Consider the following 27,668-nt stretch of genomic DNA (forward strand, 5'->3'; position numbering starts at 1 on the left):
AGATTATGCCACGTACACAACAATGCTCAGAATCCACCATTTGTGTTACTAATGCTCTCACCAGTATAATTTTCATAGCGATTCCACTTCCGACATTATTGAAATGCATCTTCAACAATTTCAAAATTCGGCTTGTAAATGGTTTCATGCCTATTTGTCGAGATATAAGTGTATGCAACTTAAGCATAATTCGAAAAAGATAAAACCCTGCTTAAATGCAGAACATTTTTGTCCAATTCTTAAGTAAAACAACTGACACAAAGGGCCAATAGTTACAGTTTTCAATTCGCATTTTTAAAACTTACAATACAAGATTTGTCGTTGCTTTACTTGGTCAAACAAAAGGACATATAACCTTTTCATACATTTCGGACTTTGAATTTGTGATTATATGTTTAACAAACAAGTTAACATGACTGTGAAGATTGCTGGTTTGTAAATATCGGTCGTGATAACTTATGTTTCCACTCAACAATCCCAATCTATTAAAAAGACTTTTATTTTATAAACACAGTTAAATCTGTAATATATGATCACAGTTTGATGATCGAACAAATAACTGTATGAAAACTATATAAATGGCAAGTTGTGTCCTCTTTATATTTTACACCGGAAATATTATTCGAAGATGTTAAATAAGATCATTGAAAGTTAATTTAACTAGTCTAAACTAATTGTATACGTTCGGTTTATAAGCATAATCTCTAGTTATGTGGCAGTACTAGTTCGTTTTATTTTTGTTTTCTATGAAATACTTTCGTATGAAAAGTACTAACATAATTTGTTTAGTTTTTTCAGTTTAGTATTAAAAATATTTTCTAGTGTATGTTTGCCTCATTTAACATGTACTTACAGCTATTTGCCATTTGTTCGTTCAAATGTTCTGTTCAATGTTTAGACTGTGAATTTAACTTCATGCAATCCACACTGTTGTGAACAGGTAGTGGTTTATGTCTTACGTGCTTCATTGTGCGCAAACCAGCAGAGCAGAAAAGGTCTAACAAGGAAATTAAAATTTGTATTTCAATTCATTTTTTATCTGTATTTACTTAGTAACGCAATATAATCAAACTATAGTCCCGATTGTATGTCATACAATGTAAAAGATAGATGCAAATCATAAACTGAACGACTTGCTTGGTTAACTTTGAATAATTTGTTCGCTCAACACTGCCCTGTATGGCGACCGGAGACCAGTGGCTCTCGAACTACGATACTTGTAAATGATAGATGTATGGTGGTTTGTTACCAACTCGATTTTTGCTGTAGGGTAGTATAATATTTCTCGCAACATGTCGATAAATAGACTAAATTTTGTAGCACATTTGCCTGCATTTATCGTTCGTGTGTTTTCAATAGCGATGAAGGATAATGTGTTTCTTTAAAGTTCAACAATTTAGGTATGTAATCAAATAATTTGTTTTCATTCTTCAAATAATTTTATTGACAATATATTGTTGAGCTGTTGCTTAACGTTATATAATAATGATTTGTCTGTGTCTTTTACTGAAATAACATACTCAAATAATAATCAACTATTTTTTAACAATACACACTTATACATAATACAGTCATTTAATGGGTTTCGTATCCTAGGAATGTATCGGATGATATTACAAGTTAAGTTTAATTGAAATACCTTTTAGGCACTTAAATGAAGATCTATGCTTTTCAACTGAATTTAAATAATCTTTTAATTGCTTTACGACACTTCATGAATGCTACAATTTGAGAATTTTCTTCAGCGTCTTTTGTCAAGCAGTTTAGCCTATTTCTGTTGTAAATCCCCGTAAACGGATGACGAACATGGACCAATCCGCGTTTTCCTAGCATTTAATACATGTGGTTGATTTTATATATACCTAGCTATCAAATAAAATACAAAATTGCTAAACAAATAAGCCAAACCCAAATCGGATTAGGTCGGACAGGACATTAATGGGTCCAGCTATGAAATTACCATAGGAAATATTTGCCAACATTTCATTTTCAAACTTCAGAAAACATGATTATTATCGATCGCCTGGTACCTTGGTACTAATGAACTATTTACAAAAGAATAAAAACATGACATCAGTAATATTTAAGATGCGTTATTCCCATAAAAATGTTTTTGCGCAGTACGGAGCAATAAGTTCCATTAACTTGCAAACATAATAGAAAACGATCTACTGCTCGATGAAAGAACGTTAGTGCATTAAACCTGCCGAAGTTCATTTTAACATTACTATTGTTTCGGTTTACTTGTTTAACAGCAAAATGTGCCTCGCGGAAGCATGTAAATGGGAAACAAATATACAAAGAAGATGCTTTTTGGGGGAAGTGAATGCTTCTGAAAATTAAAGGCTAAATGCTACCGAATGTATAAGCATTAATGTTCATTATATACAGTGGAGTAAGGGATTTTGTTCCGGGATTAATCATTTTATATCCCTAAAAAATAACCCTCATTCAGCCGATTTTAGGGATAAATCCGTTTTCACCCCGTGTCATCCGAATTCATCTGTACTAAACCTTTTCCAGCGGTTTTTCGGTATAAATTGCGATGAATTAAGCCCTTTAAGGGATGAATTCATTGCAAGGGATGAATTCATCCCTTCAAGAGATGAATTCATCGCAATTTTTAGCAAAGAATTAATTCATCTCTTCAAGGGATGTCATCGGGGAATACGGATGAACAGGCGGAGTTATTCACTGGCGTAAACGACTAGGCGGGGCGTAGACAACTATTTTTAGATAAGGATTTAATTTGGTCGGTTTATGCATAACACAATTTATTAATTGTCTACCAGTGCACATTAAGGTCTCATTGGCCATCGTGCACTGGTCTATTTTGATCAAAAGTATTTCTTTGGTGAACACCCGGGCAGCCGAGGTGAATTTGACCAGCTTTTGCTCAAAATTAATTATTTTCTCCTGAAAGGGCACAAACTGTAAAACACACACGCATAATACAAGTTATAAGCTGCCTACAGAACAGTGTTTCATAGCCTAAAATACACGTCATTTGTAAACTCAACAAAGAATTTGTTTGTAGTAACACCGGAAGAATCGAAAACGAAACTGTGTGTGTTTGTAACACGGTAGCAAGTTGGATTATACGTAATATTTGCCGTGCTGCAACAAAGATTCGTGTCATTGCGGCAACCGATATTTCAGTCAAGTGATAAAGATGACGCATCCTATCGTTATAATCTTATCTACACATGTGCCGGCATGTGGTGTCACAGGCATACCAGTAAACGTTTAATCAGAACGGGGACATTCACCTTGAAGAGAATGCTTGTACGCCTCTATCGCAGATTTGAATTCAAAATCTTTATTGTCTTTCTAATATTATGTGTCCTGTAATAAGTGAAAGCAAATAATGTTTTATATTTACCGTTAAATAAAAATTTATATATTTTATTTGGAAAATTTAATTAAGAAACAGATCAGTTTAGAAATATAGAGAACATTGCCTGACAGTAAAATATCAATAAATAATTTTTTGTTCAACCTTAAGATATATATATGTTTTTATCAGTCGGGGATCTTGCCCGATTGGGAAAGTTGGGAAATCCCCTTTTTACTTTCCCGATCGGGAAATATTGATTGAAAAATTGCCCGATCAGGCAAGAAAACAACCATTTTTCATATACCTTGGCAAAACGTGTTCGGGCATCACACAACTCATCCAAAGAACAACTTAAATAACTGAATCCAATCTAAAAACAATTATCTTAAATTTGACCGTAGCGATTTTTTTTTAATTTCGTTGTTCGTCAGATATTCAAGCCCACAGTTGAGCAACTTTTAGCATCTAACAACATTTTCCGCACTTGCATGTTTTGAACACAAACTTGCCAGAAGGAGCAAGTCGTCGAAGTTACATTATTTCATCTCTTGCCCGTTTTGAATTTGAATTTGATGAACGAGCAATAGAATGCGCTCTGTTTTCATGTGGATTGGTGTATAGTGATCAGGCATGACAGAAAACACCAAAGAATCGAATTTAACAAATGAATTCAATCTTAAAATAATAATCTAACATTTTACCTTCGCGATTTTCTATAAGTGCTGTTGTTTTTCTAATTGTCAAACTCAAAGGTGAACGATTTAAGTATTATGCGGCACATTTAACGATGTACTTGAATGTCTATTTAACTATGAACAACCTGTTAATGTATACACTCTTATATTGGATCGATTTTCGTGAATATACTTACATCTCTTATAATTGTACAATCACTTATAACTCGTGACCGAATAAACACAAGAACTCTTTCAAGCACGTGGCAAATACTTTGCAAAGATAACGAACACAACGATGAAAATAAATGCATTTGGTGTCTTCTCGTTTAAATATAGAATTCTTTTGCGTTTCGTGCGTGCTAACAAGAACAAGATTTGGATTCCACGGATGCCTCCTTCGGAAAATCACTTATTTGATGGCAATCAGGGAAACCCGCTCCATTTCATGATCTGTTTTCATAGCTATATTGAACTACAAAAACTCTGTTGCAACACCTTGCTATGAAGCACTAAAAGTATCCACGATTGAACAGATAGTAAAACTCAGTATGCTTAGTGTGAGGTATAATGTGTAGGTGCATATAAGACCAAGAAATGCACTATATGTATATATTATAATAATATCACAGTATAATGTATTCATTCAGACAAAACAATTTGCCTAGACCCCAATTTATGCCAATCCCAGTCGTCAATCCTGTTTGGCAGCAACTCTGATATATTATTTAAAAATGTCCACTATTATCTCGTCGTCATTACTTTCGTCTGCGGTTTGAATATTTAAGTCGTCTGCTTCATTGAGAACGATAAGTTTATCTGCAATCAGACGCCTATCTCTCGTAAAAGAAATATTAACGGATCAAATCATCTTCGCGAATCAATTGTTATCGTGTGTGTGTTTTTGTCTTTCTTTTAAAATTGGATTTAAATAAGATCGCTCTACCAATTTTTTTCAATGAATAATGTAAGCTCACCTGAGCACAGCTTTCTCATAAGTAAGCTATTCTTGTCAGTCGGCAAACGCTGTCGGTCAACAATTGACCGAAGCTGATGTTGCAAAATTTATACAAATTGTGCAGACATGCATCTGGAATAATACTTTAAACATGTGTTCAACATTCGTGAAATGTGTTGTGCGCTTACATTTTTTTAATTAAATCAATATGATTAGCCAAAAAAATATGGCGCAACAGCGTTGTATCAGTTTGCATTGTATGGCATTATTAACATCATGAACATTTGCTTAACTTAAAACGTTTACCCCGAGCTGTTTACTTTATGATTTTCATATTGCTTGTATTTATTTTCATTGTCAAAACAAAAACGACTTTCAGTGGTCCAACGTTGTATTGCAAATATTTGTTTGAAACAATCAGGTGTCATTTTGGTCTTAATGTACCAAATATTGTTACAAAAGACAAACTACTTATGCAATTGAAATTGGCAAACGAACATTACGTTTGATTAGTGCAGCATGAGCAAAACATAATTTTGAATGTTTGTGAATCAACTTTTAATTAGTTCGTCGTGCGTCGTAAATATTTACCTTGTGGACACTATAGGCCATATTTATTAATCACTTTTCATGACATATTGCAAAAAAAATCTCAATAACATCAAGGCCGAGTTCAAAATTAGGTCACGTGTGTTTAAATACTTGGTCAAATTGAAAGCAACACCTGAATGGTCTAGCATTAATATTGTTTGTCCGATCGACATGTAATGTGCTTAGAACATGTGTTAAGATATATCGAAAACGTTACCAGTCGGTCTAAAACATAGCCAACAGGAAACGGTTGTGTTTTCGTTATATGGCTACAGTGAATCCATAAACAATCTAGATGTCCAATCTTCATGAGAGATACCCAGAACATTGTTCTCATATTCTTGGCTCAGTTCAAAAATGGTTCCGGTAAATCGGATAACAGGACCGCCCCTTGACAGAGCAATTTCCATTATATGACTATAATGAAACGGTGTGAACCTTCTCAAAGTCACATTTGTTTAATCTTCATGAAACTTGTTCAAAATATTTGTTATAATGATTTCTCGGTCGATATGGAAAACTGTTCCAGTCAGTTAAAAACATGGCCTCAAGGGTTGCGATGTTATCGCATTGCTGTTTATACATCTACAGCTACCGTAAAACTTTTGAACACTAGAGCCATCATTTTTGTCTTAATGAATCTGTTTCAGAATATTTGTTCTAATATATCTAAAATATCTTTGTTGATTAAAATGTGACCACGTTTAATTTAAAAACATACCGGTAAGGGTACGGGGCATTTTTAGCATAGCTTTAGAAAAACATTGTGAACAATCTATAAGTCATATGTTTATCCAATTCGAGATAGACAAACAGCTTACCCCCAAAAAAAATTCTAATGATATCGTAGGCAAATTCAAACATTCTGGGTAAAAGCCATGTGACATTTATAACACAACGATCACAGACTCTTCTTAGAACAGTTAAGTGTTTTCGATTCTCAGGTGAGAGGCCCGTCACCCTCTTGTTTGTATCATATCATGATTTATTTATGTTTATTTATTTCAATGTAAGAAACAATTTTCCGGCATAATAATTTGTGGTGTTTGCCTTTGCTAAGGGTCTTGATATGTATATATATGCAATACATATAACAACGCGCATAACACAAGCCAATTCGACTAACATTTGAATGAATATGTTTATGTCGAATTTACGAGTAGTAGGCGTCTATTAAAGATTATCGTTTGATTCCTTGTTAAAGCAGACGTCTAACAATATGCTTACCACAGCCGTGATTTAAATGCAAATGTTTATTTTCATGTTATCTTGATAATGACGGGTTTTTCGTTTTATAAGCATCCTAAACAATGCCAATGGAACAAAACAAGTTGTTGCCGATTTTAAGTTTTTTTTAAACTCACGTTATTAAACAAACACGTTTACGTTTTAATTAAACTTTTTATATCATGATTTAACTAATCTGGTGTTATTGTTTGATATTATGATAACGTTTCGAGAAGATATACGTTCCGAGAAGAAAAGTATTACCGTGTAACAGATGCATCTTTTTGGTTTTCGCAAAAAGGAGAAAATATTAATTTGAGATTGACCCTGATAAATTTGACACTGTGTCGTTCACAAATTCAATGGACTGAATGAAGGTTTCGTTTATATATATCTAAGTAATGTACTTCACAAACCGAATAGGACGTAGAATTCAATGGTGCAATGATTGATGGGGGAATTCAGTTGTAACCCATATTGCCCAAACTAGATAAAGTAAGTAATTCGCGTCTTTCAAGGACCTGAAATGACATATTATATGTTCCGTCATTATTTTAGTCACTCAGATTTTTGTCACACCTAGGTGTATTTGCGTTTATCACAATATTTTATTATCGACTTATAATATGTTCATGTCTACTTTGAGTTTACTTTATGACCTTCCGACTTTTATTTAAATATCATGGTTTGGAAGTATGATAACGGGCTATATGATCTATTGGTCAGTAATATCATATCCACAAATGGACACCGCATAAACCTGTTATTGCCTGATGCATGTTTATAACCGTAGCGTGGACGATTAGAAGTTTATCCAACTACGACAGGTGTTTCCACGATTGACACCTGTTCGTATTACATACGGACCTGTATGTGTCGAATTCCATTTATGACCATAAAGTTAAATCTTTGTGATGGAATTGATTGACGATTATCCGTGCTCCCAATATACTTTTTGATAAGATGTCAAGCACTGATTGTATTTAGACTTTTCTTAACAAAAGTCACTTTGTCTCCTAAACCATTCTATAGCTCGTTCAGGAAATTCAAATTCAAATCAGGTAAGAGATTAAATTATGTAACCTTGACGACTTGCTCCTTCTGGCAAGTTTGTGTTCAAAACAGGCAAGTGTGGAAAATGTTGATAGATGCTTAAAGTTGCTCAACTTTGGGCTTGAATATCTGACGAACAAAGATTTTTTTTAATCGCTCCGGTCAAATTTAAGATAATTGTTTTAAGATTAGATTCAGTTATTTAAGTTGTTCCATGGATAAGTTGTGTGATGCCCGGACACGTATGGCCAAGGTATATGAAAAATTGTTGTTTTCTTGCCTAATCGGGCAATTTTTCAATCAATATTTTCGCTTATTCTGTGTGTGTGTGTTTTGCACGACAATCGTTATTCTACTGTTAGTGTGTTTTTTTCGGGTGAAAAAATCGTGCGGAAAGGGAAACAAGGGTCTGTTCGGTTTTGGCAAGGATGATGTTACTCGTAAGAAATGGATTCATAATATATTATACGCATGTAGGTATTAACGGCTTAGTTGCAAAAATAAATAACAACCATGCTCTTATTATTAAGAACAAATAGGTTTATCAGTGGAACAGCAAAATTCAAAATGACAAATACATTTTATTTGATAAATAAACAAACAAAGCTACAGCTAAATAACAACAAAGTACCAAACATAGCATTCTTGTTCTGATATTGAACTCAAATGAATTACTGTCTATTAGACATACTATAAAAAGCCATTTTAAAATTGAATTGGAATGGTATTACTTAAAATAGTAATATTATTTACTAACATCATCCATTGTTATATTCAAATATTCATATAAAAATGTAAATTGAGGAGGGTTTGTGCAAATTGTAATTATTAGTACAATTTATTGATTTCATAAACAATAACAGCTTGGAATTCTCTGTAATGGGTATCCGAACAATCGCTCCCACAGACAATCGATCTAACGCTAAGTTTGGCAGGGCGGACGTTCGCTCTTATATAATTTGACACCACGGCCATTGTTCCATACAAGTAGATGAAAACCTTATAACATAGTATACGCCGATCAAAGGCTAACACCTATAATTAGTCTGTTCTGTTCTTTGTTCTGTTCGGTTAACACCTATAATTAGCCGAAAATTAAATTTACTTTGTGCGTATTATCATAAATACAAGTTGAACACTATTTCAACTTCTCAATCGTTTTTTGTAAACAATGTAAACAATGTAACGATCTAGAAGATCACTTTCATTTTTTACTCGAATGTCCAGTTTTTAATAGCCTCAGACAATAGTATATACATAGACAATGATTGATTTCTAAGTTTCTTATGTTTCAAGAGTTTCCATGGCTACCAGTCAAATTGACCCCAGTTACCATTGTTGTGTATTAGTCCATACAAAGTGTCATGGAGTTTATGGCTATTTGGCTGATGAGACTTATATGTGGATATATCACAGTTGATTATTGCAGACACAGCATGATTTTAGATAAGAGATAAGCATAACCCCAATTATATCAACAAACAATCATAACATGTATTTCTATCAGACCAGTGGTTAGCTAACCAAGGGGTGCAGTTCCATGTCATACAAAAGTCCCACTCTGTCCACTTGGGCCTACACCATGCTATTATTTTGATTGTCATGTGATTCTAACGAAAGTTGTATTTATCAATGAATTAATATAATTGTTCACACTTACACTCTTTTATTGTAATTAGAAATACTAACATTCCTTCCCATTCAGAACCGGTGCAAGTATCCGCTCTATTTAATTATTATTTACCAGTGCTTTGTGTAACCAAGTCATATTCAACAAGCTTGTACTGTAGAATAACAATCAAAACATTATTTTTCCCCCGACACGTGCATGAAACACAGTTATGAATTTCTAATCCGTGTTCCCAACACGATAATTATCTTGAGCATTGACAAAATAAACCTCGCTGTCCGAGTCAGAATCATAAAAAATCTGACAAACTGTCGATTAATTATGACTCATACATGCACGGTTGAACGGAAAACTCATCATAATCTCTATTTTCCATTTTCCATCAATTTTTCTAACTTAACTTTCGAGAGATAATACATCCTTTCGAGAGATAATTCATCCGAAGCTATATAGTACCGGTTCGTTATTGAGTGCACGTGACGTCACTCCCGGTTTGAATGAAAATGGCGAGAACATCGGAATGTGTGAAAAATCGCGACTTTGATCTATTCGTTCTCGCTTCTAACACCGTATTTGAAATGAAGGGAGGTGCGAAATAGTTTAGATATGCACTAAATTCGATAAATAAAGGTGTTTTACGCGTGAACTTTAAAGTCGACAGACAACATAAGTTCAAAGAGGGAACCACCATTTAAAAAGATCCATTTTCGCATGATACTTGTTGTATAGTAAGCAATACATTTATTACTGACACATTATTCTAAAAGTCGACTTACAACATAAGTTCAAAGAGGGAACCACAATTAAATAAAATCCACATAAGTTATAGCTTGCATTAGTTGCAATAATTTTGTTATGTGCGCGTGCCATTGAACGTTGCGTTAAGTGAGAGGTGTGTATTAAATTACACATAATTAAAAACTATTCTGTCAGCTTGTATTCTCACAGTTCACTGGTTCCTTACCGCTGTATTGATGCAGTTGATAACGAGCACCCTGCCGGAACTACAGTAGGGTGCTATTACACACGTGTATCGTGTACAATTCCCGATCCATGCAGCAACGTGTCAGAACGGGGATTTCGGTACCTTTTTTTTAAAGATGCGCTCGCTCGGATATCGAACTCACCGTTACTCCGATAAACGATCATAATAAGGCGTATGTATTAAGTTATAGGACAGCTGAAAGTTTCCATTTTTTTAACAATAAGTAAATGTTTGCATCGAATCCATGAAATCACGAGTTAGAAAGGGAATCTCGGTGATTCTACATTTTAACAATACTGCTAGTTGTCACTACTATATTATGCCAAAGCGATCATATAAATACTTATTTAAATAGTTACAATACTCGTGAAAGGTTCATTTTAATCAACAGAAGACAATTTTAGCAATTGTTGCCATGAAACCCATTTTACCCTTTGAGGAATAAACATGGGGGATTTCGGTACTCGGCGGGCAAATGTTGAATTACCGAAATCCCCGCTATAAGTCATTATTTTTCAAGAGAAGTTAGTAACTAGGCGTATTTAGGTGGGGGGCTAGGGGGCTAAAGCCCCCCCCCCCAGCTGGCTGGCTAGATATGATTTTTTTTTAAATGAGCCCCTTACAGTTCCAATCCATTTGTGTATTTCCTGTCATATGCCCCTAATTAGGCCATTAACAGCTGTCAATTTGTGTGATTAGCCCCAGGCATGTGTACAGACGATCTAACCTTCGCCAGCTAAACTGCACGCTTCATTGATTGATAAACTGCGCTATTTGATTGGCTGAAGGAGATACATTCAACTTATGAAATTCATCGATACATTTAGCTATAGGTTAATGTTTACAAATGGCTGCCGCATGGGACTTGTGAAAAACAATATCCTCCAATTATCTTCAGTCGAGCGGTTAAGGAAACAACTAAAATAATTTCTGAATGAATTCAAACATTGCCGCAATAAACGATGTACCTAAAAAGATTTATTTAATTCCTGTTAAATCCATGTTAAAATTGTTTATTTAGAGCGTGTTTAACCACAAACAGCCGATAGTTCCACACACATCCGCAAATGACATACACTTCGCGCGTTGTTTACCTTGAGTCGAGAGGTAACATCCGAAAAGCGAGAGTTCTCGATTGCAATAGACATGAGGTCAACAAAACTTCGAAAATTCGATTTACTGAACAAATTTAGAGAAACCGAAAGATTAATTTTACTTTTTTTATAACTTTTATTTACCATTTAACAAGTTTCTGTTTTAACGGTCGATCTTCTTTTGAGCAACATTGACATGAAAAAATGCTCAAGAACTGAAAAAAAAACGTTCGCAATTTGTTCCAATACAATTTCGGCATATATATTACTATTAAAAGATTTGATAAAATTATCATCAAATTGGGACAGGGTATACCCACTGAACATGTGAATATCGGCATGTCTCATATTTTCGCGATGTGCGCGCACATTTTTTTTCCATGCAACAATTTCTGGGAATGGTGAAAAGTAAACGAATTTTCTTAAAAAAAAATCAAAAACTTGAAATTATGTGTTTACACTAGCGCAGTGGTCTGCAATTTATGCGCATGTTTAATGAAGAGTACCGAAAAAATGCATCGAAAAGGCATAAATTTGGACTATTTCAGTTGAAGTAAGATTTTTAATGCGATTAAACTGTTGTTTTTTTCTTATTTTAGTCGTGTCTACAATTATTTTAAGCGTAGTAATGTTATTATAACAAAATACTGGTTTGAGAGACATTTGATTTACCCCTGTGTGTCTGTCTGTCTGTCTGTCTGTCTGTCTGTCTGTCTGTCTGTCTGTCTGTCTGTCTGTCTGTCTGTCTGTCTGTCTGTCTGTCTGTCTGTCTGTCTGTCTGTCTGTCTGTGTGTCTGTCACACTTGATGTCTAAACTCAAGTTCTTGTTTTACATGCACTTTTATCATGCAAAATGCTGATAAGATAACATGAAATTGCATCAGTTGAAGGTACCATTAAAAAAAAAAATCAACGACGGAAGGGGACACCCCTCCCGCACCCTCCCCAGTTGAGCCCCCCCCCCCCGGAAAATATTCTGGATACGCCTCTGGTTACCAAATGGGAGATTGTAGGTATCCCTGATTTCTACTATAAAAAGCACTATAATATTATTTTTTTTTTCACTTGAAGGTGTGTACAGCGGTGATTTCTGTACCGGAGCGCGTTAAAGGTTTTGAATAGAATTACCGAAATCCCCGCTAAGAGGCAACACATGCTTGCTTAATAATTAATATTACTATCATTATGTGCACATAAACATTCATGCAAAGCCAAAAACCAATCACATCAATTGCCTTTTTTACCCTTTAAGGTGATTCATGGGGTATTTCGATACTCTGCGGGCGAACGTACAATAACCGAAATCCCCGCTATAAGTTATTATTTTTATTTGAGATGTTACCAAATGGGAGATTGTTGTTAGGTTTTTATATGTATCACTGATTTCATCTATAAAAATAACTATAATGATTTTGTTGACACTTGAAGGTTTTAACAGAAGGGATTTAGGTACTGGCGCGCGTTTAATTTCTTGTGTACAATTACCGGAATTCCCGCTAAGAGGCAACACATGCTTAATAGTTACCAAAAGGGGAGATTGTTGTTATTTTTTGTCTGTATCACTAATTTCTACTATAAGAAAGCACTATACTGATTTTTTTACACTTAAATGTTTGTACAACGAGGATTTCGGTACCGGCGCGCGTTTATGTTCTTGTGTAGAATTACCGACATCCACTCTACGAGGCAAAGTATGCTGTCAAGAGAGCTTAATAATTAATAGTAATATCATTATTTGCATATTAACTTTTATGCGATGCCTAAAACAATCATACCGATGACATAGTCACCCTTTAAGGCGTGAATATGGGGGATCTCGGAACTCGGCAGGCGAATTACGGGGATTTCGGTAATTACGGGGATTCCGGTATTTCTACGCACCGGAGAAAGTCGATTGGTGTATTTGTAATTAAGTCTGGAGCAGCTAATTTTTCTTGATTATTTTAATTAATCTTTTACCTCATATTAAGTTTCAATGTGGTTTTTTAAGGTTATGTGTTTTATGTTTGAGACTCACACTTCCTGGAGTATACTTCCAGCATATTTATTGAAATATTGGTGTGTTTAAATGTCAGTGTTATAATTTTTTGTTTTCTTACGTAATACACGTTAAATTTTCAAAGATGTTCTTCTTTTTACGATTACTTATTTTTTTCGTTTTGGTGTAACTGGTTAGATGTTGACGTAGGTTAAGTATAGCTGTTAAAAAATTTCGTCATATGCAGTTAGGATTGCGTATCCCGCACGCGGTTTTACCTGAATCGTTCATTTTTTTCGATTATTGTATGGGGTGTACGTGACATCATGTGCACTTCTCTTGATTGGTGGTGGTGGATGAATCTTGCAGATAATAGCAGCTTCTTGAAACAAATTAATGTTTCACAACTGTAACCTTCCGTCGAACAGTTATGAATATATTTGTAATTTTCATTTGAGCGGTGCCATTGAGGTCGATCTCCGTTGGACATGGAACACATACGGGCGTCAGAAGAATTGTTTTTTGCATTTATATGTCGAAGTCCTGTCAAATACAAGCAATCATTCCTATTTTGTATTTGGGTTATTATGTGTACGATAATGATAATAATGTTGATAGGATGATGATGATATGGTTGATAAAGATGAGGAGAATTTAATAGAATTTTGCGTAAAGAGAATAATAAATTTACTCATAACTTTGAGTAAATTGTCACAAGTAACATTTACAGCTTGTATACACCAATTGTTTGCAGTAAAAAGGTGTGATGATGATCAAAGATTTATAAATAAACAAAGATTAGTGTTATTGGGTATTCACGCCCGGCGACGAGAATTCAATCATCCTATCGTGACAATCTTATCAACAGATGCGTAGACATGTGGTGTCACATACATGAACACACTTAATCCGCATTGGGGACATGGTCTCTTTTGAAGAGTAGTCTAATCAAAATGTGTATTGTCTAGTTAATTATTTGTACGTAATAAACGAAACTAAAATGAATATATGTGTTGCCTGTTTTATAGTTTATTCTAAAATTAATACTTTATTTGGAAAATGTAATGAAGAAATATATCAGTTAAGGAAATAGAGAGAACATCACCAGAACAGTTTAATATAAATAAGTTTATCTTCGGCCATAGCTTTTTATAATATGATTATAGGTGCTACCTAATTTACGGGCAAAAGCTTTTTAAGTTTTTTTTGATAACCATGCATTTTTAATTAATATATGGACATGATTGTGTTCAAAATATTATAATTGTTGCAATAATTAAGTAATGCATCCAAAAAAATCAATCTTAAAACGAGTTACATGTTCCAAGCTTAAAGATCTAGCATCTTATATTTTTTTTGTTTTCTAGCCACAGGAATATATAGCTGGTTCGGTGTCTGTGGTATAGTGGATGGGGTGTCTGCTAACTGGCTTAGTCTCTGGGAGGTCTCTGTATTGATCCCTTAAGTGGGAGCATTCTTTAGATAACCCTAAAGACATACTATGGCGTACCATTGGGGTTGAAAGTCAAGAAGACCTACAAGGTAAAAAGAGAAATGTACGTCGAAGTACAATAATTGTACGCCAACATAAATATACAATACACTTCGAAGTATATAATTGTACATCAAATGACAATATGTACTTCGACATACATGTTTGTACTACGACGTACACATTTTCTGAACAGCCAATCAAAACACTTGTCCTTTGAGCCGCTTTTCCTTCAGATTTATTCATAATACATGTTTAAAATCTCTTTTTAAATTGAGGACAAAATGAATAAAAATATCAGAATGACAAAAAAAAAACAAGTCATAGAAGTTTCAAGTATTTAATGCATTGAAATAGATTACATAGAAGATTCAATTGTTACCTTTTTTAAATTAAAATTATTCAGCATATTGTGAGTATTTATTGATCACGCGGGGCGGAGTATCACGACCGTCCAGCGCATTACTGTGTAGGAAATTCCCAACGGTAACCAAACAGTTGCCAAGCATTAACGAGATAAATAATGTATAATAACCTCCCCGTTGGTCGTATTTTGTGATAACCATAACTTGCATAAGTCAGAGGTTAATTCCACCACGCCAGGTCAATAAATACGCACAATATCTATGAGTTAGCGGTCGATAGTCGCATAATTTGGTATAAATTATAATAATAATAATGTTTAATAAATACGCACAATATCTATGAGTAAGCGGTCGATAGTCGCATAATTCGGTATTAATAATAATAATAATAATAATGTTCAATGTCAAATATCTCTAAAAGCAACAGACGTAAGGTGTCTTCTGATTGGCTAACACTCATGGATTAACACGTAACAACCAATTTATTAATTACACAATAGAACGGAAATCATATTAATTGCATTATGCATTTACCAAACAAGCCATTTGCTACTGTTTAGAATTACACTATCTTACTGAAAAATGATCCCAGGTACTTAGTGCTTTTACATACTTGTGGTAAGTTTTGTTTTACTAGTTTGACAATTATCGGCAGACACTTGTCGATATACAGACAAAATTTGCATGGGAACTTTCATATTTTTTTTCAGCATAATTGCCTTCAAATTGTTAATATAACAACCCTTTGACATTGTTTTGCACATCTGATCTTATTATACCATAGCTGATTTTTGTTTATAGATAGACATATATAGACTTTTCAAAGTTCTATAAAAGTTCACACATGTTCCATCCAAGTAAACAAACAGAACCAATAAAGATCACCACAGATAATAACTGTGTGTATAGCTTGATATTTTGATAGTTCAGGAATCCCTCCTTTGTTGATTTCTGTAAACCAAAACAGTCAGTTTTGCTGGATAGAATGGCTTGTATGATGCCCAGCTCTTGCCTTGGCAGAACAGCTTCTAAAAACGGAAAACCAACAAATATCTTAAAATATGACCAATAATGCCGACAATTTATAAATGTCTTGTTTTTTGTTGATTTCGATTCTGGAAGATTTTTTACGTAAGATTGTGGTACGAAAATCCAACGGTATCGGATTTTGTGGTTTTAGGCCTAAACTAATTATAGTGATATGTAACCTTTCGGGTTATCGGTAAAGTGCGAGCAGACAAGGTGTAAATACGTTAAAAATTAAAGCTAAAAGACTAAAAAGTTAGATCGGAATATCTTTAAATTTTTTGAATATATGTGTTTCTGGTGGATAACAACGACAACTTACCAGAATATTGCTCATGATCACACGTAAAACTTCTTTCTGAGAGCGAATGAAAAATGCGTCACAACTTCTGACAAATAAACAGTAGGGTGTCGTTATTAAAAAATACCGCGAGAATAATTGAAGAATAGAGATGCCAACTATAATGTTAAAAACAGATATTTTTTTTACAAGCGTTTGTGATTTGTCAGGATAATAATAACAATAAGATATCGAAAATATCAAAGAAAATAAATTCGACAGAAATCTGAGATTCGGCAATATATTAAAGACGGGTTATGTTCACCTAAATTGTGTTTGGTAAAGACTGTCACTATATGTAGTGAACCAGTCTTCGGCTTATAACCACTGAAGAAGAGCATTCAGGGGAGAAAATTGAGTAATGACTTAATTCTGGAACGGTTGCGAAGAAAAACAAATAATGCGAGAATATTTAGTGCAATACGCTACACAATTATGATGTCATTGATATAATTTTTCCTGAGGTATGCATTTACATGTGATTTAGCATATGTCAAATCGTTTTTGATTTGTTCAAGGTCAGAAATAGCATCGCGAAAAAATAAGTCGCGTGGCAAATTTGTTTGAGACGTATCCCTATATGGTATTCTTATGTAACTTTATGGTCTAAATTTCCATATGTATGAACGGTCAACGCCCGCTTCGCGGGCTTTTGCCCGTATAACCTCTAAATGTAACAACATGAAATGTTAATTTAGAAATAGGAAAGTTTTAGGCAAAGGCGGATATGTACTTTTCAATAAGAAAAAGCTGCATCGGTAAAGAATATCTCCAAGACTGTTCACGTTAAAATATAAAAAAAAACTTAGTCTTTTACAGTTTATATTACCTTTAAAATTATATGTACATCGGAAGTATCTATATGCTTTTAAATAGTCCAACTCGGCCGATAACCTCTCAAAGTATTGTTATTTAATATCCGCGAAAATATTAAAGTTGAAGTTATAGACTGTTTGAGATCACTTTCATACCTATTCTTAGTTCATTATTTCCAGAAGGAAATAAATAAGTTTACGGCAATTGAAAGGTGTACTGTAAAAAAGCTAACTCGCCCTAAAGTACCATTATTACGTTTCATTACTTCCAATTGGTTCAGAGACGCATATGTTTTGAAATGTATTATGTTTTATTTTAAATCACGTTTAATTTATCAACGCTGCTATTAATAGACAATTTTTCATGTTTAAATAGTTTTCAAATATATTGTGCGAAGTAATAAAATGTTGTGTAATGGAATCAAGCGGGCAGACACGCTGCAGTAGCGAATGATAACGCCAGATAACAGAGTGAGAATAGCGGCTGCTCGATTGATGTCACGTGATATTGATCTTGTTTTCGTTGTGCGAATTTCAGATACTTTCCATTGGTCCGAATGGATGTTTCCAATCTTTGTTTATTTATATATCGTTGCTTTAAATACATGAAAGTACTGCGCATGCATAGGACTGAAAAGGCGTAGTTATTATCGCGAGTTATAGCTGTCCTAGCAAAAGCTCACATTCTTAACTCCGCCTTTTATCCCGTACGCATGCGCAGAGTTCTAGCATCTCTATTCAGCCCTTACAATCCCAAATAATCCGTTTTCAACCCCAAAGATCCCTAAAAAAAACAGAAGGGATTGTTATGGATTAATCCCTAAAAAAACGGATTGTTGGAGATTAATCCCCAAAAATATTCATCCCTTACCAACCCCTCATTTGCGGAACAAAATCCCTAACCCTATTGTAGAGTCGTGGGTAAGCAACTGAAATCTTGTTTAACATATTTTATGAGTTTTTTTTATCACGTGATCAAGATACCCTCTTATAAATCCAAAATAATCTAGGTTACGTGTGTGTAATGCTATATGTTTTAGTTGTGCAACAACAGCTAGTTATCGTGATAGCAACTACTTACTTAAGTAGCTGATGTTATGATAATATTGTGGTCAATACATTAGAAAATATGTTAATGTATATTATGTCACACCGAGAATGCAGTTACAGATTCGGAATTCCTTAAACAATTACAAAATATTTTTTAATTTTTAAGTCAATGTCTATAACTGTTATATGCACTTGCGAGGTTGCAACATGCAAAACAAATGTACAACCCACTAATACAGTTTATACTGATCCTCCTTGCGACATCATTATGATACGTTATCTCATGTTCAAGGCCTGAATATTCGACTAGTAAATGGGACCAGACCAAGCGAGGGGCGTCTCGAGGTTTTCTACAACAACACATGGGGTACAGTGTGTGATGACGACTTCGACAGTTTGGATGCAAGAGTTGTTTGTCGCATGCTTGGATCTACTGGGTTTGTAATATTACTATTAAGTTGAAATCCGGCATTTTATAATGTTATTGTCAGCTCACCTTAACATAAATTGTGCATGGTGAGTTATAGTTGTCATGTGTCATGTGTTGTGTGTCTTCAACAATTTGATTCAAACAACATAGTATTCTTAACCGCTTGCAGTTTCAAATCTTTCGGGTAGGTCAACGGAGCTAAAAAGATAATATTTAATTTGAATTTGTTTTATTCTGTAACCGAAACGCGCAGAAATTTTAATTTGATATTGAACTATGTAGTTCCTTCAAAGTTTGTCGAAATTATTCTGCTGGTATCAACGTTTTCCTGATATTTTGTTATAGTGATAACTTTATACAAAATCTACTTCTCTGAAACAAAAATGCACGAAATTGTTTTATTTATGCACCATGATGGTGTATTCTATTTACTTTTAATAATATATTTATGTTCAAAATCGGCCTCGCCCTCTTTGCAACTTATTAACGTTATATGTTTGTATTGAAATAGTCCAAAGATTAGTGTTTGTTATTTAAAATCATAATGGTTCTCCTCAAAATGTGTTCCATTACTTCCTTGTGATATAAATTTGCCATGCCAAGAGGAACTTTAATCCCTATAATTTATCTACAAATTAATACATATAGTATTTTCCTGAATTATAATGCGCAGAGTTGGATGTTCGTTATTGAGCAACAAACAGTGGTCCTGCACATGTTTGTTTATTTAATGCTCCTGGAAAACATAGTAACTTGCAAGACACTAGGGGTCACAAAGTACATTGAGGATTCAATAGAATTTCACATTTGAAATCTTCTCTGAAACCAAGACGAATAGAAGTGTGTACAATCATATTCAACTTATTTAAATTTAACTTCTGAATTTATTTCAATCTTGAAATTAGGTGTAAATTGGCCCTCCCTGGGGGGAGTAATTGGTTTTCTTAATTGAAGTTAATAAAATTAATTAACTTGTGTAGATTTTCTAACATATGAATATAAATTCAGGTGAGTGACTGTTAAAGCCATCATGACACTCTTGTTCTTGTAGCCAGATTTTTATTGTGTTACTGGAAACAGGATTGTATCATTTGTTTGGTAAAGTTTTATTTATTTTGTATTAAGAGATTGAAACCTTGAAGAGAAACATACGACCAGTATTACATTGACGCTGATTGTTGTTCTGATTCTATGCTTCTTTCCTGTTTAATGTTGCAGCATGTGGACAATACACGTAACAACATTTTATGCATACCAATCAAAGGTCTTCCTCTATATCAGATAACTGTATGAGCACCAACACTGACGCTGAATAACGTGAATCACATTTTATAAAAACATTATCTATGGTATGTTTGTTAAGTGTATGAATGCATACACATAAATTATACATAAAATATAATTTAAAAAACACCAAATAACAATTACAACTGTCTTCGATGAACATCACTTTCCGATAATAGAAGTTCAGTCCGATTATTTTCTTATCGCCTATTATTTTTGTATAAGTACTATTTTTTAAGAAACATCCGTTGATTTTGTGATAAACATAAATGATTATATTGACAGTTACTTTTTATATTTTTAATTGCGAAAAGAAAAACACGGAATTATTAATATCGTATTGCAGTAAATACCAATTACAAATCTTTCTTTTCTTTCACGTTAACCGAAAACATAACCAAGAACAGGGCCATATTGTGGAGGTTAACAACGCGTCCGCTGCATTATCCAATCGAGTGTCTGTAAATCCATTAAAAATAACAGGATGGCGAGGTTAAATATTTGCGTCCACTGGTTCATTCCATCTCAGTAATATCTAAAAGTGCGAGTCCGAACGACCTGCACTGCTTACTTGGAACAAGGCTCGCTAAGAATTTTAGTTACACATAGACAGGCGTGTGACATTTTCTTTAAATTACGTAATAATAAAACAACTTGAGCATGATCTGTCGATAAACTTACTAAAATGACTGCTGTTTTGGTAGAAACTTGATCACGGCTGCAGCCAAGCATGGGGCCACTTATGGACAGGGTACCGGTCCAGTATTGCTGGATGATGTGAGGTGTGACGGTACCGAGTCGAGTTTGTCCTACTGCCAGGCCAACTGGGGCACGCACAACTGTGGTCATAGCGAAGATGTCGGAGTGCATTGCAGTGAGCTTCTACAAAAAAAATTATATTGTATTTATGCAGCGCAAAAATGATGGAAAACATGCCTTTCTCATTGAATCTATTGAAACTACTCGTTAGATTGCAATATTTAGATTTACCCTTAACGTCTTTTCCTTATAGAATATGCATATCACTATTATGCATAAGTGTATGAAGCAAATATTTTGCCCGGAACTTGTTGAAGGAATTTAATTAATTCGATGAACATGACAAAGGTATTCGATTTTAGTCATCATTTTACATTTAATATTTTAAAAAAAATGTACGTATTTTAACTCACTGTGTTTTCATAATGGACCATTAAGACAGATGTACAATATACATTTCAAAGCAAAGCATATACTTTAAATAAAACCTACAAGTAAATGTTAAGGAATACTGACAAATCATTTTTGTTAATAATACAACTTTGTAAACAAATAAAAAACAATCGCTTCATTGTATATTGCTGAGCTAGGATAATGTTGTTAATAAGGAACAAGTTTGTGATGCTCATTTTGGTTAAGTTACTGTTTCTTAAAATGAAATTCTACTAAATATAGTGACATTTACGTTCATTATATAGTAATGACTGCGTGTATTATGAAACAACAGACACATTTAATTGTGATAGCAACAAGTTCCGTAAGTAAATGCTCATCTGATAACATTATAATCAACACATTTGAATGTAATTATGTCTGCTTTGTAACACCCAGCATGCAGTTAATTATTTGAAAATCTTAAATCAAGGGTACATTTTAAGGGTTGAGTCACTGATTTTCTTCTAAAATTTTCCAAGGCAGTGTAGATTATGTCACATACACAACAATGGTCAGAATCCACCATTTGTGTTACTAATGCTCTCATAAGTTTTATTTTCCAAGCGGTTCCACTTCCGACATTATTATAATACGTCTTCAACAGTTTCAGGCTTCAATATTCGGCTGGTAAATGGATCCAGGCCTAGCCAGGGGCGTCTCGAAGTATTCTACAACAACACCTGGGGTACAGTCTGTGATGATGACTTCAACAGTTCGGCGGCAATAGTTGTTTGTCGCATGCTGGGATTCACCGGGTTTGTTACATGATTGTTGAGTTCTATCCGGCATCTGGTGATCTTACTATACCTTACATGAAACCAACGTGTATATGGTGATCGATTGTGGTAGATGGCTGTCTGGCCTTTGCGTTGCTAATGTTGATGGTCACACAATCTAAATAAGAGTTCAAATTTTAAATACGAAGGCCAAATGACTATGTATTTTGTATGTTACGTTGTAAAGAGGTACAAGTATTTTCTGGTTATCAACATTGGGCTAGGGAAAACTAATGTTCCTTATATGAGAGAAATGAAAAAAATAAATTATCTTCTTCTACTAAACCCTAAAGCTCAGAGGTGTATTTTTTAAAATATAACATCATATTGTGACCACCGATCAAATTACGTCAAATGTGTTAATTTTCGAGTTTTAATTTGATTGGCCTTCGGGTAATTTGTGTCTCTTTTAGTTGTGTTGTTTTATTTATTTTTTTAACATCGTGGAATGATTCTCTATCAAATGCGTTCAAATAATGCCCTAGGGTCACAATTAGCTGTCCCAAGGGGTAACGTGTTACTGTTTTGAGTAAAGCCTGAACACTCTAAATAACAAATCTTATTCTCTTAAAACCCAATGCCCAGTGGTTTCATGGTGTATGGTATAGCCGTTTTGTTTTAACAAGTGTCTTCAATTCTGTTGTTCTCTTAGTCGAAACAATACGCTCGTTTGAAATCACACTGTCCAGAGGCTTATTATTGTTTCAACATCGTAAAGATTCATAAACTAAGTTTATTCTACACATGTCACTGGCGGCAACATGACCCACCTTAAAGATAACGTTTCTGACTTATATGTAAATAGTTGAACCTACAAAAATCGTCTTATCTAAAAATGTTTGGTCCAGAGGTTTTGCTTCTAACACGTTTGCTAAAATCATGCTCAATGGGTAAACGGCCCCAATAAGTTTGGTATTATTTATATGATGTGGCGATATTCCCCAAAGTTGATACAAAGCATGCCTATGCTGTCAGAAATGGTCCATGTAGACTACAATCCATTGCGAGAAACAATATGGAGCTATGTTCTCAGAGAGTAGATGTATGCGATCATGCTATATATTTATATATTATATATAGTTGATCTGACAATGACGAATGCCACTTTTGTAATGCTTCGTTCCCTTGCAATTATTTCAACGGTAAAATGATAATAAAATAATTGCATGTTTTATATCTCAACATTAAAATGTTACTTTATCTTTTAAAGTTATAGGAATTACATAGCCAAACATATTCCAAAATGAAGCGTATGCATTTCAATTCCACACATAATGAATACGTGTACAGCAAATTAGATTCATATAAATATATTGGAACAACAATGTATGGCCGAACTTTATTGAACAGCTTTATTTTTATTATTCAAAGATCCATATTGTTTTACGATAAACATGAGGCACAAACCGTTAATCTCATAACTTGAAAAAAAAATGTTATTATAGCAAACCACAATTGCAGCTCAAACTGGTGGTTTGAAAATCTCAAGAGAGCGGAAAAAGTATTTTCTGTAAAAAATAAAGTTTTGTTTTGTGCATATGTGCCCATACATGATTTTAGGCTTCCGTATTAACAAAAAAGTCATTCTAGTGCTTACAGCCTCTAAGACTGAAATATGAAAACACGCACCTTTACAGAGATATGAATACATGCAACCACACTGCACAAAACAAACTATTGCGGGATAAAAATAATAAAAAAAGAACCTCAAGCATCAGATATAGATCATCCATAGTACCAGACTTTGAGGTCTTTTATTTAATGCAAGTACTTAAAACTGAGGTCACCACTTTAAAAAATGCATTCGTTTCAATGTATTGACAATAACTAATGGTCAGTGGTAAGGTTTTAACCGTTTAAAGAGGATTGTTTACTTCTAAGCCACAATAAAACGAAAGAAAAACACATCGTCCACCAAGAAAGAAAGACCGGCTATTGGCAGATGAAATTTTTCAGTATAATACATAAGCTTTAGCGTACTGAAATTGAATTTTGATTTTGATTTTTTTAATTTCGATTTTACGGTCCGGTTATTGAATTATTAAAAAACTATATTAAACAAACAATGAATTCGGAAACCCAAACTTTGTATTATGTGTAGCATTTTGTAAGTAGAAAACAGTTGAATTGGTTTACAACAAAGTTTTAAGTTCTCCTCTCAATCGTTTATTAATCAGACGCGTAGCCTCCAAATAAACAAAACAAGTGCCGTCTCTAGTTTTTTCTAAAAAGTAAAAAAAAAGAAATAGTCCGTAGGTTTTTTTTGGTTTTTAGCAAAAGTTTTTTTTTTCATTAAAACAAAATTTGTCATAACAATTAAAATAGATTAAACGCTTAAAAGTTGGCTTTATTATAACTGCAACTTCACATACTGTGCGAATCACAAAAAATAAAGTTTGTTTTCATTCCAAGAAAAACACAATATTTGTTAAATGCAACTGACTAACATATCATTGCTTAAAAAAAATCGAAGTTGTTAACGTTTTGGTTTTGTCAGCGCCCAATTATTCTGTTCAGCTTTATATAATTGGTTCATTTTTGTATTGAAATAAAAACGTGGGTGAAACTTATAAAATAATTATATTACGAGGTTTCTTTTTTAATTAACGAAAACTTCGAAATTACACGCGTTATAAAGTATTATTGACATGGTGGTATCGGTTTAAACACTCACCTCTCATATATGGGACTAGAAATCAATATACGTACATTATCATGCATTTTTTCAATCCTAATATAACAATCTTATGATATGTGTCGACACAATACAAGGTATAACGATATAAATCAATCAATAAAATGTCGTAAATAATGTCTGTAACATATTTATACAGGTGTGTTTATCTACGAACAAGAATTCCATTTGAGATATCAAAACATATAAAAAGCCGTCGTTATGTTTAAAAAGGCTTTCCCCCAAAAAATGTTGAGCACGGAATTATTTGTATTTTTATTATATATTACAAACATATCTTGTCTACACCATTTACATTCGTACCACCACCATTTACGTAGCTATGCAGCTGACGGCAGCTGTTTCCGACTGAATCCTTGTTCAATGGATACAATAATATGCTCATTTAAATGCAATTATCGCATTATAAGATCAACTCTTTATTTAAAACAATGTATATCTACCAATTTTTTTTTTAATCCCGTCTTTCGGGCAAAGTTGTCCTCACACTGTGATAAACTGTTTTCTTTATATGTAAAAAGTAAAAACTGATTAATTCTTATCTGAAACCGAAATGCCTAAAAGATGAGTATTTTATGTAATATCCTAGGATTTTCGTCTATCAGGTTTGTTCCAATAATACCTTGGGGTAAAATTATTCTTTCCCTGGAATAGCGAGTTTCCCTTATAAAAATATAATTAAAAATTAAAGAATAACTTCCAATTAATGAAAATATTTAATGCATAGGTATTTGTAGCAGTCCTAAATAAGTTTATTCAAAGTATGTTCCTGGGATCCAAACTTGCAGAACATCTATAGGGGTCACACAGAATTGTACGAGATCAATAGAAGTAATGACTTGTAAAATCGTCATGCTTTATTTCGCGAGGTGATATTCGTTTTGTAGAAGATAGTCAATCGATATAATTCAAAAACAAACATTAGTCTTTAAGTACAATAACACGTATTCTTTGTCTTCTTGGTATTTTACTTGTTTTGTTTCCAGATGGGACATAACACGTTAATTATTTATAAGTATTTTTGTTTTCTTCTAGTACATTATTTCTAAATATATTAATGAAATTATTTGTAAGTTATCAATATAGTATTATGCATATTAAGTTTATTAGTGTATAAAATGTAATATACTTAGAGGAAATCTTATAAATAACTTCCAAATAACAACTGAAAGCAGGTTTTTAATGCACCGCACCATATCCCCAAACAAGTCCAATTGAAAACAAACGAAAAGACGTGATTTCAATTTATCTACGGGTTATTTTCCCATCGATGCTTTTCAGGAGCACGGGCCCGTAAGACATTCACCGGTAATTTAAAACCAGGCTTGCTCAGATGTTCACTGATATACAGATCGGCTTAAAACGTTGACATTACTAGTAATTATTGAACATGTAAGGCCTGCTTGGTCGCAATTCGTATAGCAATCACTCTCTATTAGTAGGAATCAGTTCGCAACCGCAGCCTTGAGTTCGGCCACGTATGGACAAGGTAAGGGTCAGATATGGCTGGATGACGTAAAGTGCAACGGTACCGAATCGAATTTGTTCAACTGCCAGGCCAACAACTGGGGCGTGGGAAACTGTAATCATGGCGAAGATGTCGGAGTTGACTGTAACACTAGTGAGCATTCTATGGTGTATTATTATTATGTTTTCTCTATCCAGCACAAAATAGATTAAATAAACATTAATTGAATAATGAGGAACCCTTCATTTTAATGTTTTATGTATCCTACGATTGCCTTATTTCGAGCGTAGCCTAATTTCGATCACTTTGTTTACATTTAGATTGTGGCTCTCGTGATTACGTCACACGCATGCGCTCCGATTATTTTGTTTCATTAACATAACTACGCTTGAAAATAAATATAGACATGACTAAACTGAGTTAAAAACAACTGCAAATGCATTTCAACGTCTTACTTCAACTGAAATAATCCGACGTTAACTCTATTTCATTCATTGTTTTCGGAACTCTTCATTAAACTTGCACATAAATTGCAGACGACTGCGCTAGTGTAAATACAACACTTTCATGTATTTGATTTATTTTAAACAAAATTCTTCACTTTTTCACGATGCTCAGAAAATTGTGTTGTGACGTCTCGATACCAGGTAAACAGCGCGCATACTGGAAGTAATTTGAGGCAGTATACTTGTTTCCTTAACCGCTCGACTCAATGTAATTGGAGGGTATATATACACGTTTAACTGCTTATGTAATTTATATGCATGTTTATAAATATCATGGACTAGTTAATGAAGGAAACATTAAAATACCAAGAAAAAGTAACTGAAAATGTATAAATAAGATGTTATTACGTCGTACGACAGCGACACACGTTGACAATACATCTTTTTAGGTGATGTTTTTATTAGAGTTATATTTCAAACCTTGCAGATAAAAAGTGCATAAGCGCCATTGCATGAAACAAAATGCCTAAATACATATTTATGTGTATATATATTTCATTATTGCGTATGTATGTTTTAATTAAATGGTGAACCGATGTGAATTTGCTTCACAAGTGGGGTTGTTTAGAAGATAACAGATAGTAAAACCATTTATGAAAATACTATGCTTAAGTTGAATTATCCAATCGCAATCACGATTTTTCATGAAAGGCTCGCATTTGGTATATCTGTCAAAACTTAAGAGTTGCATAGCTGATAT

At 33.7% G+C, this 27,668-nt stretch overlaps 1 protein-coding gene across 1 annotated transcript in view; it reads left to right on the top strand.

The window, feature by feature from the left end:
* The window catches only part of LOC127877000 (multiple epidermal growth factor-like domains protein 10), a 104,737-nt gene that overhangs the window by 38,403 nt on the left and 38,666 nt on the right, over positions 1 to 27,668 (top strand). The window contains exons 6-9 of the mRNA XM_052422566.1: positions 18,908 to 19,052; positions 21,034 to 21,203; positions 22,128 to 22,278; positions 26,437 to 26,615. Of these exons, the coding sequence (XP_052278526.1) occupies positions 18,908 to 19,052; positions 21,034 to 21,203; positions 22,128 to 22,278; positions 26,437 to 26,615 (645 nt within the window). The remainder of the gene's footprint in view (positions 1 to 18,907; positions 19,053 to 21,033; positions 21,204 to 22,127; positions 22,279 to 26,436; positions 26,616 to 27,668) is intronic.

Source organism: Dreissena polymorpha, chromosome 4, assembly GCF_020536995.1.
Source record: "Dreissena polymorpha isolate Duluth1 chromosome 4, UMN_Dpol_1.0, whole genome shotgun sequence".
Lineage (NCBI taxonomy): Eukaryota > Metazoa > Mollusca > Bivalvia > Myida > Dreissenidae > Dreissena > Dreissena polymorpha.